The sequence below is a fragment of the Moschus berezovskii genome, chromosome X (assembly GCF_049115385.1).
Source record: "Moschus berezovskii isolate FMDL1 chromosome X, NW_MosBer_1.0, whole genome shotgun sequence".
Taxonomy (NCBI): domain Eukaryota; kingdom Metazoa; phylum Chordata; class Mammalia; order Artiodactyla; family Moschidae; genus Moschus; species Moschus berezovskii.
The window spans coordinates 61,978,602-61,992,940 of NC_142488.1; the positions used below are offsets into that span (position 1 = coordinate 61,978,602).

General features: G+C 47.4%; 1 protein-coding gene across 1 annotated transcript; it reads right to left on the reverse strand.

The window, feature by feature from the left end:
• Positions 1-1,484: 1,484 nt before the first annotated feature.
• AWAT2 (acyl-CoA wax alcohol acyltransferase 2) lies at positions 1,485-13,558 on the reverse strand. The gene is made up of 7 exons (XM_055393412.2): positions 13,434-13,558; positions 4,711-4,821; positions 4,280-4,350; positions 3,829-4,033; positions 3,410-3,584; positions 2,442-2,641; positions 1,485-2,228 (listed from the first exon to the last, which is right to left on the reverse strand). Exons 1-7 carry the CDS (start codon positions 13,516-13,518, stop codon positions 2,074-2,076), a joined length of 1,002 nt encoding a protein of 333 aa, XP_055249387.2. The 5' UTR covers positions 13,519-13,558; the 3' UTR covers positions 1,485-2,073.
• Between the last annotated feature and the right edge of the window lie 781 nt (positions 13,559-14,339).

A 14,339-nucleotide genomic window follows, 5' to 3' on the forward strand; every position in this document is an offset into this window, starting at 1 on the left:
CTTGTGGGATCTTAGTTCCCTGACCAGGATTGAACCTGTGCCCTCAGCAGGTTCCTGAAAGCCTGGAATCCTAACCACTGGACCACCAGGGAATTCCACTACATGCTTCTTTGACACCACACATGAACTTGGGGAGAACTGAGGCACCCATTTCAGAAGGGGCAGCAGAAGCAAGGTGGTCTGAGTTTCCTGTCAGAACATCCCATATCCTGTCTGTACCCCAGCCCACATGCACCCATCCCCATCACCTGGGTCTTTTCCTGTAACCACATGTCCAATAGGCTCAGTTCAGTTCAGTCACTCAGTCGTGTCCGACTCTTTGTGACCCCATGAATCACAGCACGCCAGGCCTCCCTGTCCAAACCAACTCCTGGAGGTCACTCAAACTCATGTCCATCGAGTCGGTGATGCCATCCAGCCATCTCATTCTCTGTCGTCCCCGTCTCCTCCCACCCCCAATCCCTCCCAGCATCAGAGTCCTTTCCAGTGAGTCAACTCGTCGCATGAGGTGGCCAAAGTATTGGAGTTTCAGCTTTAGCATCAGTCCTTCCAATGAACACCAAGGACTGATCTCCTTTAGGATGGACTGGCTGGATCTCCTTGCAGTCCAAGGGACTCTCAAGAGTCTTCTCCAGCACCACAGTTCAAAAGCATCAATTCTTCGGCGATCAGCTTTCTTCACAGTCCAACTCTCACATCCATACATGACCATGGGAAAAAGCATAGCCTTGACTAGACGGACCTTTGTTGGCAAAGTAACGTCTCTGCTTTTCAATATGCTGTTTAGGTTGGTCATAACTTTCCTTCCAAGGAGTAAGCATCTTTTAATTTCATGGCTGCAATCAGCATCTGCAGTGATTTTGGAGCCCAGAAAAACAAAGTCTGACACTGTTTCCACTGTTTCCCCATGGGGGCCTGCAAAAACGAACATTTTCCTGAGGTGAAGACACAGCAGGGAGTCACCCTCAGCTGGAGACCCTGACTTCGTAACATTCTTCAGGCCTGGGCCCAAAACAGCTTGGGTAGATCCAGCCTCCAGCTCCCCGTGAAGTAGCACTCACTTTGCAGATGAGACCAACATAAAGAATTAAAGTAGCTCCCCGAGCTCATCCAACTAGAAAGGTTACTTAAACTTTCAAACAACTGTTGACAAGATCCTACAGTGTCAACTTTCTTCTTTAAAAATTAGGAATTTCCCTGGCTGCCCAGTGGTTAAGACTCCTCACTTGCAGTGCAGGGGGCACAGGTTTGATCTCTAGTCAGAGAACTAAGATCCCACATGCTTAGTGGCAAACAAATGAAAAATAAGATAGACAAACTTGAAAAAATAACAATAAAAATAGATTAGGATTTTTTTAATTGGATAAACTTTATTCTAAACATTGAGATGTCATGACATTTAGGGCATTGTTTGCTCAGGGATAAGAAGTGGGCAAAATGGTTGGAGAATAATTTTGTGTAGCTCTCCAGTATACAAAGTTCAATCACATTCAGTATTATCGTCCCACCAACCTTTGAAGTAAGCACTGGAGGAACTATTTGTCTCATTTACAGATGAAGAAACAGACTCAGAGAAGACTGATTGTTTCAAGTCACAGGGTTTGAAGGTGGAGGGGCCTGAATTCAAAGCCCACTGGATCTCAAGGCCACTGGTCCTGGAAAAGCCTTGATGCCAGAAGATGGGGCTGCTTAAGAGCTGAAGAGAAAGAGACAAGAGCAGGGATCCTAGGGAACAGGCTGGTTGGGGCACAGACAGTATCAGAGGTGGGCTTTTTATTCTGTCTCTTGTTTTTCTCAGTTCTGATGCTGAGTGGGTGCATGTGAGGAAGGTTTCAGGGCACCTCTCCCCAGGGCCTTCCCTGCCTTTGGGGTCATCTCCTTGTAACCCCAAGGTAAAGTCAGAGGAGAGATGAAGGAGGAAGAGGGATCCAGAAAACAGCCAAACAGGCACCCACACACACAAACCTGTCAGTCCAAGGACTGACCAAGTCAGGAGCAGGAGTCACACAAAAGTCCTCCTGTTCACCTGTTCCACACCTTCCAACCAGGCTGAGAGGCCATGAGGGGTGTCTGTCAAGTTACCACCAGCTCTTGGGCCTCTGAGAAGCCAAACTTGGTCTTGTACTGGTCAAACAGCTGGCGCAGGGCATCCACATAGATTGCGTGGTATTTAGCCACAGTCTTCTTGCTTGGGTTCTCAATCTTGGGCAGTGGCAGAGGCTTCCCAACTGCCAGGGGAGATGAAGAAGTTAAAGGGAAAAGCATCAGAGTGGCTCAGTCCTCAGAATGGGCCTCCAGCCCAGGTTCTCTCCCATGCTTCCCCCCACCCTATGCACATCCTGGCCAGCCTCCCTGCCTCTGAACACGGCCAGAGCCAAGGTCTAGCATTGGAACCAGATCCTGTGTCCTAGACATGGCTGCCAGCTGAAGGGCCCACTTACCAATGGTGGTAACAGGCCGAGCATAGGGCAGAAAGCCCGGGGAGTTCTCAGTGAAGCCACGCCCATAGAAGGCACAAGGGTAGATGTGCACCATACTCTGGAACCACTTCTGGAAGCGATTGATGAAGCCCCCCGGGGTGAAAATGTACTGATTGTAGAGTTCTGTCTCCCCAAAGGAGTAGGCTGGGATTAGAGCCACCCTGAAGAAGAAAAGCGTTTTCTCTGATGGTTACAAATGTACACTGACCACCAGTGCTCCCTAGGTCTCCTTGTGAGTTCCTTCAGCCCTTAACCCAGCTGGGCCCAGGTCCAAGCTAAGTGGAAGCAATACATTGTCTACCCCAGGCTGCCTGCAAGCTAAGGGAAGCAAGTCCTATTGTGTGTGTGTTAGTCGCTCTGTCATGTCCAACTCTTTGTGATCCCACAGACTGTAGCCCACCAGGCTTCTCTATCCATGGGATTCTACAGGCAAGAATACTGGAATGGGTTGCCATTCCCTTCTCCAGGGGATCTTCCTGACCCAGGAATCGAACCTGGGTCTCCCATATCATAGGCAGATTTCTTACCATCTGAGCCACCAGGGAAGCCCCAGCGAGTCCCAGACCCTCCTGTAAAACCACATTGTCTCAGGCACTGGAAACTAGGAGCCAAGGGCCATTTCTTTTTGGTTTCTTCCCTTTCACCCACATGGGAATTTTGACTTTCTCTGACATACAGTTGCAGCCAGTCACCTTTTTAGAGAGACTGGTCCAGATGAGATGCTAGTCTGAGGCAGATCAGGTTCCAGGCTGGCCTGCTGGCCTTTCTTCAGAAGCAGAAATGCCTCTAGAACCTGACCCGGCCTCTATTCCACCACAGAAGCGACTTTACCCCTCCCTCTTTAAATATCATTTCCTCAAAACCTCTTCCTCCTTCCCTGCTGGGCTTTTGGATCCCCTCTCCCCAGTCTGGACCAGAAGTGTCCTTACCCATGCCGAAGGGCCATGCGTATGAAGCCAGTGCGGCTCTTCAGGAACAGAGTGGTAGATCCAGGCAGGCCATATTTGCACTCAGCCAGGCCACCAACCACCACCATCAGCATGTTGCCTGTGCCTCTGCGGGTAAGCAGGAAGTCCATGGAGGACTGGCTCACAGAGCAGGCCCCTGGTGGGCAGGAAAAACCAAAAGATCATTGGCGACCTGCTGAACCTTCTAACTTTCCTCCCTACTTCTTCTAAGGTGGGGAGAACCCTCCTTAGGGAAGGGCTCCCTTAGGCAGCTGAGCCTAAGGTAGCTTTTCAGACCAGAGGGGATCGCAGAGCCAGCCTTGTTCTCACCTATTCACCCAATACTTCTTTCTCAGGCAGCCAAGTATTTCTTCGGCTTTCCATCCCAGGAGCCAACTCACCTACAGACATGACATATTCTCTGAGGAAAGGCACCCAGAAAAAGGCCCCCAGTGTGAGGACATAAGGAGTGATGCCAGGAAACATCTTGGAGAAGCCTGACATCTCTGTGGCAAAGTGGCCAAACCATGAATGGGACATGATCCCATGAGGGTGGCAGGCGACGATGTAGTTGAGGCTGGGGGAGAGATCATGAGTCTTCAGAAGCTGTGGAGGAAAGTGGAGTCAAGAGAGATATAGCCAGGGAAGAAGTCCTCTCTTTCGGCCAGAGACCTAGAAAGGAAAGGGCTGTCATGCCTGGCCGTGCAGATGGGGTAACACACAACTCTAGGGAGCTTCATTCACATGGGTCTCGATGTGAATGATGCCCCCATCCTCCCGCCCTGACCCAGCTGCTGCCACAGGGAGTCAGGGCCGGGCCTGGGGCCCAAACGGGGATCTGGGACTCCTCACCTTGAGTGGGAAGTAATCACAGTACTGTTTCCACAGGCACCATTGCCTCACGCAGGTAAACCGGCGGCCACCTGAAAACAAAGCTGATATAGCTGAGCTTTGTCTGCCCTGTTGTCTTCTTCAGAGTCCTTTAGGGCCTGTCTCAGGGTGCCCTCACCCCTTACTGTTTCCTGCCCCCTTAAGTAACAACCAGGCTGGGAAGGAACTTCAGGGCCTGTTTGGGACAGCCCTAGCTCTCTACTGTACTAGCCACCCCTCCCCTAGCCCACTCCAGTTCCCACCTGGGCCTCACTGGCACCTTTAAAAGACCCCTTCCCTCACCTCCAGCCCAGACAAGGTCATGCTGAAGGGCTGCCAGGGAATTGGCAGGAGTATAAGGAGAGAAAGAAAGAGCATGTGATGAGTGGCAACAGCCCTTCCAGGGCCCTCACCTCTCTCAGGGGTCTTCCAGTCAAAAGCCAGCCAGGTGAGGATGAGCACGGTAATGGGCCAGTACGGCGTGAACACCACCAGGTAGAGGTTGACCGCGATCACGGTGATTACTGGAGGGAGCCCAGGCCAGAGTCAGTGAATTGCGAACAGTGCCTCACACTTGCCCTCCCTCTGGGGCTATGTCTACCCCAAGGTCACAAGCACTCTCAGCCAGCCTCACATGACCCTCCTACCTCCTCACCCTAGCACATGCCCTGTGTATCCAGAGCCCCAGCATCTGCTCTAGCCTTGGGAACTTGTTTTGAGTCTAGGAGACAAAGTGTTTTCCTCCCTCACTGTGCTCCATGCAGTCAGCCCTCTCCCCCCAGGGCCTGCACCAGCAGCACTCTGGGCTGTAGTCAATGGCAGGGAGCCAGCGGTGGGTCACACTGATTTGGCCACCAGAATCTAGGAGTCCTGGAGAGACAGAGCCAGGAGTAGCCTTCCTCCAACTCACATTTTTCTCTCCATATCATCTCTGAGAAGGTGAACAGAATGCCAGAGAAAGAAGATGACAACCTTCAGCCAGGTTGGCAGCATGCAAGTTGGAAAACAAGAAACAAAGGAGACTGTACCAGGATATGGTATGGACCATGCTGAGTTCAAACAAGATAGGTTAGAGTAGTTAGGACAGACTTCATGGAGATGAGTCACAGGGAGCCATGCTCAGGATTCTTACTGGACTCATTTTTTAAAATAACTGTGATTAAGATAGTGAGAGAAAGGGGGTCAAAAGAAAGGTTAGAAAAGACATGAAACACTCCTAATTGAACATGGCAGAATGAACACAGGTTTTATTGTGACTCCTTGCTGCAGCCTCATGAAAATTATCACAAGGATGTTTTAAAAGATAGAGATTCTGCAAGGAAAAAAAGAATCAGAGAGATGCTGCTGCTACTGCTAAGTCACTTCAGTCGTGTCCAACTCTGTGTGACCCCATAGACAGAAGCCCACCAGGCTCCCCCGTCCCTGGGATTCTCCAGGCAAGAACACTGGAGTGGGTTGCCATTTCCTTCTCCAATGTGTGAAAGTGAAAAGTGAAAGTGAAGTCGCTCAGTCGTGTCTGACCCTTAGCGACCCCACAGACTGCAGCCTACCAGGCTCCTCCATCCATGGGATTAGGTGACTGAAAGCTATCAGCAAAATGTTTGCCTGCTAGACAGTGGGCAGAGGAGAGATTAACTGACTGAGAACACGAAAGTTGAAATGTAGTTACTTGTGAGGGGGAGTGTCTACAAGAGTGAGCCTGTTTCTACTGGAGAATCTAGGAAAGACTCAGAATTTGGAAACACCAGGTGTTACAAAAATCAGATGTAACAGGGCTTGATGGAAAATGTATCAAAGAAGTAGTTAAAACCCCAGACCTCTTCTCCTTCACTGTACAGCTGGGCGATGGGAGGATTATTCTCTGAAATAAAATGAACCAAAGAGACTCTAGACTCAGATACTTACACTAGACATAGCTAGGATATTCTATATGCAGGCAAATTATTAATCAAGTATGAAGAGAGAATAAATACAATTTCAGACATAAAGTCAGAGTGTTTGTTTCCCACATCCCTTTCTCAGGAAACTACTGGAGGATGTGCTCCACGAAAAAGAGGGAGTAAAGCAAGACAGAGGATAGCATGGAATCCAGGTAAAAAGAAATCCAACAAAGGAAGGAAGTGAGCAGGGCCAGGAATAGAGTGAGAAGAGCGTAGCACCTAGGGCACAAAATTCAAGGAACAATTCACTCTCGGGGTCAGGCAAATACTGACCCAACACTGAGAATGAACACCTTCTTAGATTGTGCACCCAGGGTGCCTCACGGGTCCTGGAGGTGACAGTGGTGCATGAGACTGGACTGTAACAGGAGGATACTGGGCTCAAGGAAATAAAAAATGGTGGTGGTGCAGATTCCTGACGTGTTTGTGGAGAGTTTGGGGATGAATTATTGATAACTGATAGATCACTAAGAGATAACTAAAATTTAAAACAAGGCAATAAACCCAATCAAAAAATGTTCAGATATACAGATGGCCAAAAAGCACATGAAAAATACAAATCAAAACTACAATGAAGTATCATCTCATACCAGTCAGAATCATTTCAGTTCAGTTCAGTCGCTCAGTCGTGTCCGACTCTTTGTGACCCCATGAATCACAGCACGCCAGGCCTCCCTGTTCATCACCAACTCCTAGAGTTCACTCAAACTCATGTCCATCAAGTCAGTGATGCCATCTCATCCTCTGTCGTCCCCTTCTCCTCCTGCCCCCAATTCCTCCCAGCATCAGGGTCTTTTCCAGTGAGTCAACTCTTCGCATGAGGTGGTCAAAGTATTGGAGTTTCAGCTTTAGCATCAGTCCTTCTAATGAACACCAAGGACTGATCTCCTTTAGGATGGACTGGTTGGATCTCCTTGCAGTCCAAGGGACTCTCAAGAGTCTTCTCCAACACCACAGTTCAAAAGCATCAATTCTTCGGCGATCAGCTTTCTTCACAGTTCAACTCTCACATCCATACATGACCACTGAAAAAACCGTAGCCTTGACTAGACGAAGCTTTGTTGGCGAAGTAATGTCTCTGCTTTTTAATATGCTGTCTAGGTTGGTCATAACCTTCCTTCCAAGGAGTAAGCGTCTTTTAATTTCATGGCTGCAATCACCATCTGCAGTGATTTTGGAGCCCAAAAAATTAAAATCTGACACTGTTTCCACTGTTTCTCCATCTATTTCCCATGAAGTGATGGGACCAGATGCCATGATCTTAGTTTTCTGAATGTTGAGCTTCAAGTTAACATTTTCACTCTCCTCTTTCACTTTCATCAAGAGGCTTTTTAGTTCCTCTTCACTTTCTGCCATAAGGATGGTGTCATCTGCATATCTGAGGTTATTGATATTTCTCCCGGCAATCTTGATTGCAGCTTGTGCTTCTTCCAGCCCAGCGTTCCTCATGATGTACTCTGCATATAAGTTAAATAAGCAGGGTGACAATATACAGCCTTGACATACTCCTTTTCCTATTTGGAACCAGTCTGTTGTTCCATGTCCAGTTCTAACTGTTGCTTCTTGACCTGCATATAGATTTCTCAAGAGGCAGGTCAGGTGGTCTCTTATTCCCATCTCTTTCAGAATTTTCCACAGTTTATTGTGATCCAGTCAGAATGGCCATCATCAAAAAATCTATGAACAATAAATGCTAGAGGGGATGTGGAGAAAAAGGAACCCTTTTGCACTGTTGGTGGGAAAGTAAATTGGTGCAACCACTATGGAGAACAGTATGGAGGCTCCTTAAAAAACTAAAAATAGAACTGCCATATGATCCAGCAATCCTACTCCTGGCATACATCTGAAGAAACACATGGTCTGAAAGGTTACATGCACCTCAGTGTTCATTGCAGCACTGTTTACAATAGCCAAGACATGGAAGCAATCTAAATGTCCATTGACAGGGGAATGGAGAACAACGATGTGGTACATATATAGAATGGAATATTACTGAGTCATAAAAAGAATGAAATAATACCATGTGTAACAACATGGAAGGAGCTGGAGATTATCATACTAAGTGAAGTAAGTCACACAAAGACAAATACCATATGACATCACTCATATACAGAACCTAAGTTTTAAAAACTGATATAAATGAATTTATTTACAAGGCAGACTCACAGATTTCAAAAACAAACTTGTGGTGATCAAAAGAGAAATATAGATGGGGGAATGTATAGATTAGGACCTTGGGATTAATATATACACTGCTGCTGCTGCTGCTAAGTCGCTTCAGTTGTGTCTGACTCTGTGCGACCCCATAGACAGCAGCCCACCAGGCTCCCCTGTCCCTGGGATTCTCTAGGCAAGAACACTGGACTGGGTTGCCATTTCCTTCTCCAATGCATGAAAGTGAAAAGGGAAAGTGAAGTCGCTCAGTCGTGTCCGACTGTGCGACCCCATGGACTGCAGCCTACCAGGCTCCTCCGTCCATGGGATTTTCCAGGCAAGAGTACTAGAGTCAGGTGCCATCGCCTTCTCCGAATATATACACTACTAAGTATAAAATAGATAACCAACAAGGATCTACTGAATACCACATGGAACTCTACTCAATATTCCGTAATAGCCTATATGTGCTAACGAATCTGAAAAAGAATGAATATATGTATATGTATAACAACTGAATCACTTTGCTGTACACCTGAAACTAAACATAGTAAATCATCTATACTCCAACAAACTTTTTAAATAAAAAATAAAGGTAAAAAAATAAAATGAAGCAATTATGAATTCCAGAGAAAACAAGAAGTTGCACAAGAAAGGAAATATAATCATAGTGCACTAAATAGCTCAACTATGGTGAAGATTTACCATAGTTGGGGGTTTAAGTAAAACAACCTGGGTGGTTATGGGGGAAAAGGCATATATTGAGCTGAAATACAATGTTCCATATTAGGAAGTCAGTGATACTGTATAAAATTGTTACATTGGAAAATAGCAATATTTAGAAATTTTAAATAGTAAAGTTTAGACATGGAGGTAAATACCAGAGAAAAGAGCTAACAAAGTTGAGAATAGCTGCCTCTAGGGAACATATCTAAGCATGGAACAAAGGCCAGCACTTTCAGGTTTTAATGTACTCCTTGCAAAACTACTTGACTTTCTCAAGAAATAGAGAGGCATGGGTCTAGTCCAGAAGAGATTTGTTTCTTTTAGGCTTTGCTTGAACCCAGACAGTGTTGGGAATATCTTGGGAGGCAGTGCAGCTTCAGGTGGTGACATGAATCCTGTCCCTTAGCATGAGTATGACCACAAACAAGACTTTGAGCTTCACACTGGCCAAGTGGGGATAGCAACACCAGCTTACGCCTTATCTTCCTCGCAGACTTCGTGTGATGGTCTTGTCTCAAGGCCATCAGGGTCCAAATGGATATGATTCCATTGCAGATTCATAGGGTGAAGAGCTGGGAAAGCTTTGAGGGACAAGCACTGGAACCATCACCTCCTGGGAGCCCAGGCGCAACACTCTTCTATCTGTCCCAGGCTAACTCTCCATATAGCTCAAAAGTGAAAGTTAAGTCGCTTAGCCGTGTCCAACTCTTTGCAACCCCGTGGACTGTAGCCCACCAGGCTCCTCCGTCCATGGCATTCTCTAAGCAAGAATGCTGGAGTGGGTTGCCATTTCCTTCTCCAGGGGATCTTCCCAACCCAGGGATCGAACCTAGTTCTCCCACAATGCAGGCAGATGCTTTAACCTCTGAGCCACCAGGGAAGCCCATATAGCCCAGAGTCAAGCTCTAATTAAGAGCCCTCTGGGAAACTTCTCTCTGTCCTCACCCTGCTTTCACCCACTCTCCTCCTTCTCTGCTCCACCTGCTCCTTCTCTAGCTCACGCGGATCCCTGAACCCTCAGTCTCACCTCCTCCCTTTCTCTCTCCCACATCTTCTGATCATCAAGTCCTATGAACTCTACTCCAATTTCTTGAATCCCTCTTCTCCCGTTCACAATTACGCCTGGTCTGGGCCAAATCACCATAATCTCTGACCTGAATCAGAGTGACAGTCTCTTCCTATAATCAGTTTGGTACCCAAAACTTTTGTAATGATCTCTCAAAACCACCAATCTGATCCCATTGCCCTGTGCCCAACCCAGTCATGGCTCCCATGGCCTTCAGGAAAAAGTCCAAACACTTCCATGATTGACAAACCCTACACAATCCATCCCCTGCCTCTTTTGCCAGTCTCCTCTGTCTTCCCTCTCCCGCTCTTTCATCCTTTCATTCAATATTTATTGAGCATCAGTTCTGTGACTTTTACCCCCTCATAGCACTTAACCACTGGCAGCTTCTTGAATGCTTTACACTGAACACTCTTCCTTCTTCATCTATCTCTTACATGTCCTCTAAGAGTCAACTCAAATGTAATAGAAAAATGGACAAAAGTCATGAATGAGCTGTTAACAGAGAAAGAAATGCTAATTGCTAATACATAAGAATATTATTAACTAAGTTGAAAATAAGGCTCATTGTTGTTTACACCTGTCACTCTGGTGGTGGCAGAAAGGAGTGTGCATGAGGCCTGTTCCCTTTCCTGCTCACTCAGTGGTCATCTCTGAAGCCACATTTTTCAGCATCAGAGTTTTGAGGTGGCTCCATCAGCCTGAACATTTGTATCCACCGAGAGTAGACACTCCTACCAACCTGTGTTGGGTGTTTAACATAAACAAGAAATAATCATTTGTTGAGTTAAGCCACTGAGATTTCCACATTAGTTGGTTACCATAGCATACATGGGCCAGTCCAATTATTCCACTCTCACATGCCCATTTTACAAATGAAGAAAACAAGACTCAGAGGATCAATAAACTGCTCAAGGAGCACAGATAGTAAGGAGTAGAGCTGTGATTCAAAAACAGGCAACCTGAATCAGAGACTATGGTTTTCACATCCCTGTTTTCTTGCCTCTTGGCAAGGCATGGTGGTTGTGGTGCTTTAATCACTAAGTCGTGTCTGACTTGCAGTCCCATGGACTGTAGCCTACCAGGCTCCTTTGTTCATGGGATTTCCCAGGCAAGAACACTGGAGTGGGTTGCCGTTTTCTTCTCCAGGATATCTTCCCGACCCAGGGATTGAACCCAAGTCTCCTGCATTGCAGGCAGTCTCCTGCCTTTCAGGTGGATTCTTTACAGACTGAGCCACCAGGAAAGTCCTGCATGTGGTGAAATACACACACACACACACACACACACACACACATGTACATCCATAATTTCTGGTTGTGTGATTAGTCACTCAGCCGTGTCTGACTCTTTGTGACTCCATGAACTGTAGTCCGCCAGGCTCCTCTGTCCATGGGGATTCTCCAGGCAAGAATACTGGAGTGGGTTGCCATGCCCTCCTCCAGGGAATATTCCCAACCCAGGGATTGAATCCAGGTCTCCCGCATTGCAGGTGAATTCTTTAGAAACTGAACCACCAGGGAAGCCCCAATTTCTGGCTACATACACACAAACTGTTAACAGTGGTTACCTCTAAGGAGTAACATTCTGGACTAGACTGAGAAAGGGAGCTACCAGCCTAGAGGTTCCATCCCCTAGCCTGGCCTGGGCTGCCCATACTGGTCATACTTCTTCCCCTCATACAGTGTAGCTCCTAGGCCACGGGAGCATGGTGGGAGTGAGGAGTGGCGGTGGTAACAAGGCAAGTCTGTGGAGATAGGACAAGAACTCAGGAAAGGGGGCTCAGCCCTTCCTGAGGAAAGGGCCCCGGGGACTGGGTCACACGGAAGGAGGTTGAGAGGCCCACAGCGGGGGCCCTGGTCCTCAATAAGAGGTCATTTGGAGCAGATTTTTCTCCCCTTTCAGTCAGAAATTTGTGCATATGCTGAAGGCCTAGCTTCCTCCTTCCTCTCTGACGTAACATGTACACTACAGCCATGTCCATATCCAGCCTCCCAATCAGCAGTAAATAAGGAGATGCAGGTGGTAGGGACAGGAGCTCATAGGCCAAAATCAGACCCTTGTGGACTCAGGCACAGGCCAGTTCCTCCACTTTCTAGCTGTCTGATCTTGGATGGACCATTTAGATGGCATGTACCTCAGTTTCTTTATCTGTACAATGGAGATGATTAGCCACATTAGGTGCTTAGAACAGTGCCTGGTGTGGGATAAAAAGTGCAACAGATGTTAGCTAATACTATATTAGTGTAAGCGATCATTATGTGTGTGTGTAGCTATTAGTGTGTATTATTATGCATAATAATAGCTTCTGCCTTATAAGGCTGGCAGGAGGCTAAAATGAAACCATAGGTATGAAAATGCCTGGTACTAAGTAAGTAGCTGGTACACACAAATTCCTTTCTCCTGGCCTCTTCTAGCTCTGATTGCCCATCATTCCTAGGTTAACACTGCTTTTTTTTTCTTTTAGCATTCAGGGGTCCTGGTACTCACCCCAGGCAGGCCTCTGAGCCCCCCAGTCCCTGTTCTTTAGCCCGCTCTTCCTATTGACCCGCAAGCCCCAAGCTCCCAAGGTCTACCTGCATTCTTCCTTCTCAGATATCTTCCAAGTAGGGGCATTTAGTTCATCCCCTGGCTTCCAGCCAATACTCACCTAAACCACTTAAAAATGAGAATTTTGTTCCAGGCCCCCTTCCCATAGGGATGGTTTGCATCAGCACCTATAGCACCATGGCCAGCAACTAAGTAACTTTCACAAAGAATTTGTAGGGTGGGTAAAGCGAAAAATGGATGGATAATTGGATGAATTCTTTCAGACAAGAGATTTTCAGAGCTCCCTCTGCCACCAAGACAACTGTCTTGCACCGATGGTCTGCTCAGGTCCCTGAGGTCACAGCTATGCCCATTTCCTTGGCAGGCCTCAGTAGAACTGCTCCCCATCTTTCCCACACGTGCCTTCCAGGACCCACTGATGCCCCAGGAGGGCTCACCACACACAACAACCACAAGTGTGGCTCACACACACGTGCACACACATTTCCTGCACAAACGTGCACCCAGACCCACATGCACACTTGCAGATCCCACAAGGACTGTGTCCAAGCGTGTCAGGCTGGAGGCCAGGGCGGCCAACTGTCCTTATTCACCTGAGACAACCCTGGTTTCAGCATCCAGAATCCTGCTAAAACCTATAATTTCTCAGTCCCAGGCAAACCAGGACATCTGGTCACCCTGCCAAAGGCTGAAGACTCACCGATAACAAAGGCACTAAGGGCCCACTGGAAAATAGCAAAGACCTCCAGGGAGATCTTGAAGTCCTTCTTGGAGGGCAAAACCATTATGCCCAAGGTCCCTGTGACTCCAGGTAAGTGCTGTTCAGCTGTCTAGCTCCGATTGCTCAGGGACCAGTGGTGTTTCCTCCCTTTGTGCTTTATTTTTCAGTCCCTGCCTAGTCTCCACCCCCTACCCCTGCCACAGGACCAAAAGACAACATGCTGCCTCTGCTTGTCCAGTTCCTTCCAGTCATCTACCCACCTGTGCTTTTACCCACTTGGGCAAGGCCCAGGCTGAGATTGTGACACCCTCTTGCACACCTGTGTAGAGAAGTGTAGATGGAGCTCAGGTGTGGGAAGTGAGTGGAGGTGGGAGTGGGGCTGCTGAGAGGCCTCCAGAGCCAGTGTGGATGGGTGAGAGGGGTCAGGGAGGAATGCAAGGCACATGTGGCACCTGTAGCCTGCATTTCTGTTTGTGAGGCCCAGAGGTTTATGGTCTTTCAGTGGCAATGTGATTGCAGGGGAGGAGGTCACAGGTCACAGCTAGAAATATCTTTGGCCTTTTTGCTCAGTCCAGGAGCATTCATTACTCCCCATGAACAGACATCAGATGTGTATCTCTGAACTTATAGTGGGGGCTGAATAAATTTTCTATTAAAGGAATAAATAAATGTGAGTACATATATCACATTGTTTTGTGTTCATGAAATTCTAGAACAAGCAAAACTGATCTATGGTGAAAAAATTAGTGGCTGCTTCTGCTAGGAGATTGACCAGGGAGGGGCATAAAGGACATTTTGGGAGTGACGCCAATATTATCTTTAAAATTTTTTTTTTAATTTATTTTGGGCTGCACTGTGTTTTTGTTGCTATGCATGGGCTTTCCC

Coding starts and splice junctions, on each gene's coding strand:
- AWAT2 (XM_055393412.2), bottom strand. CDS start 13,518: ATGGTTTTGCCCTCCAAGAAGGACTTCAAGATCTCCCTGGAGGTCTTT. Junction 4,822..13,433: donor CCTTAGTGCCTTTGTTATCG/GTGAGTCTTCAG, acceptor GGCTCCCTCCAG/TAATCACCGTGATCGCGGTC. Junction 4,034..4,279: donor GTGATTACTTCCCACTCAAG/GTGAGGAGTCCC, acceptor TTTCCTCCACAG/CTTCTGAAGACTCATGATCT.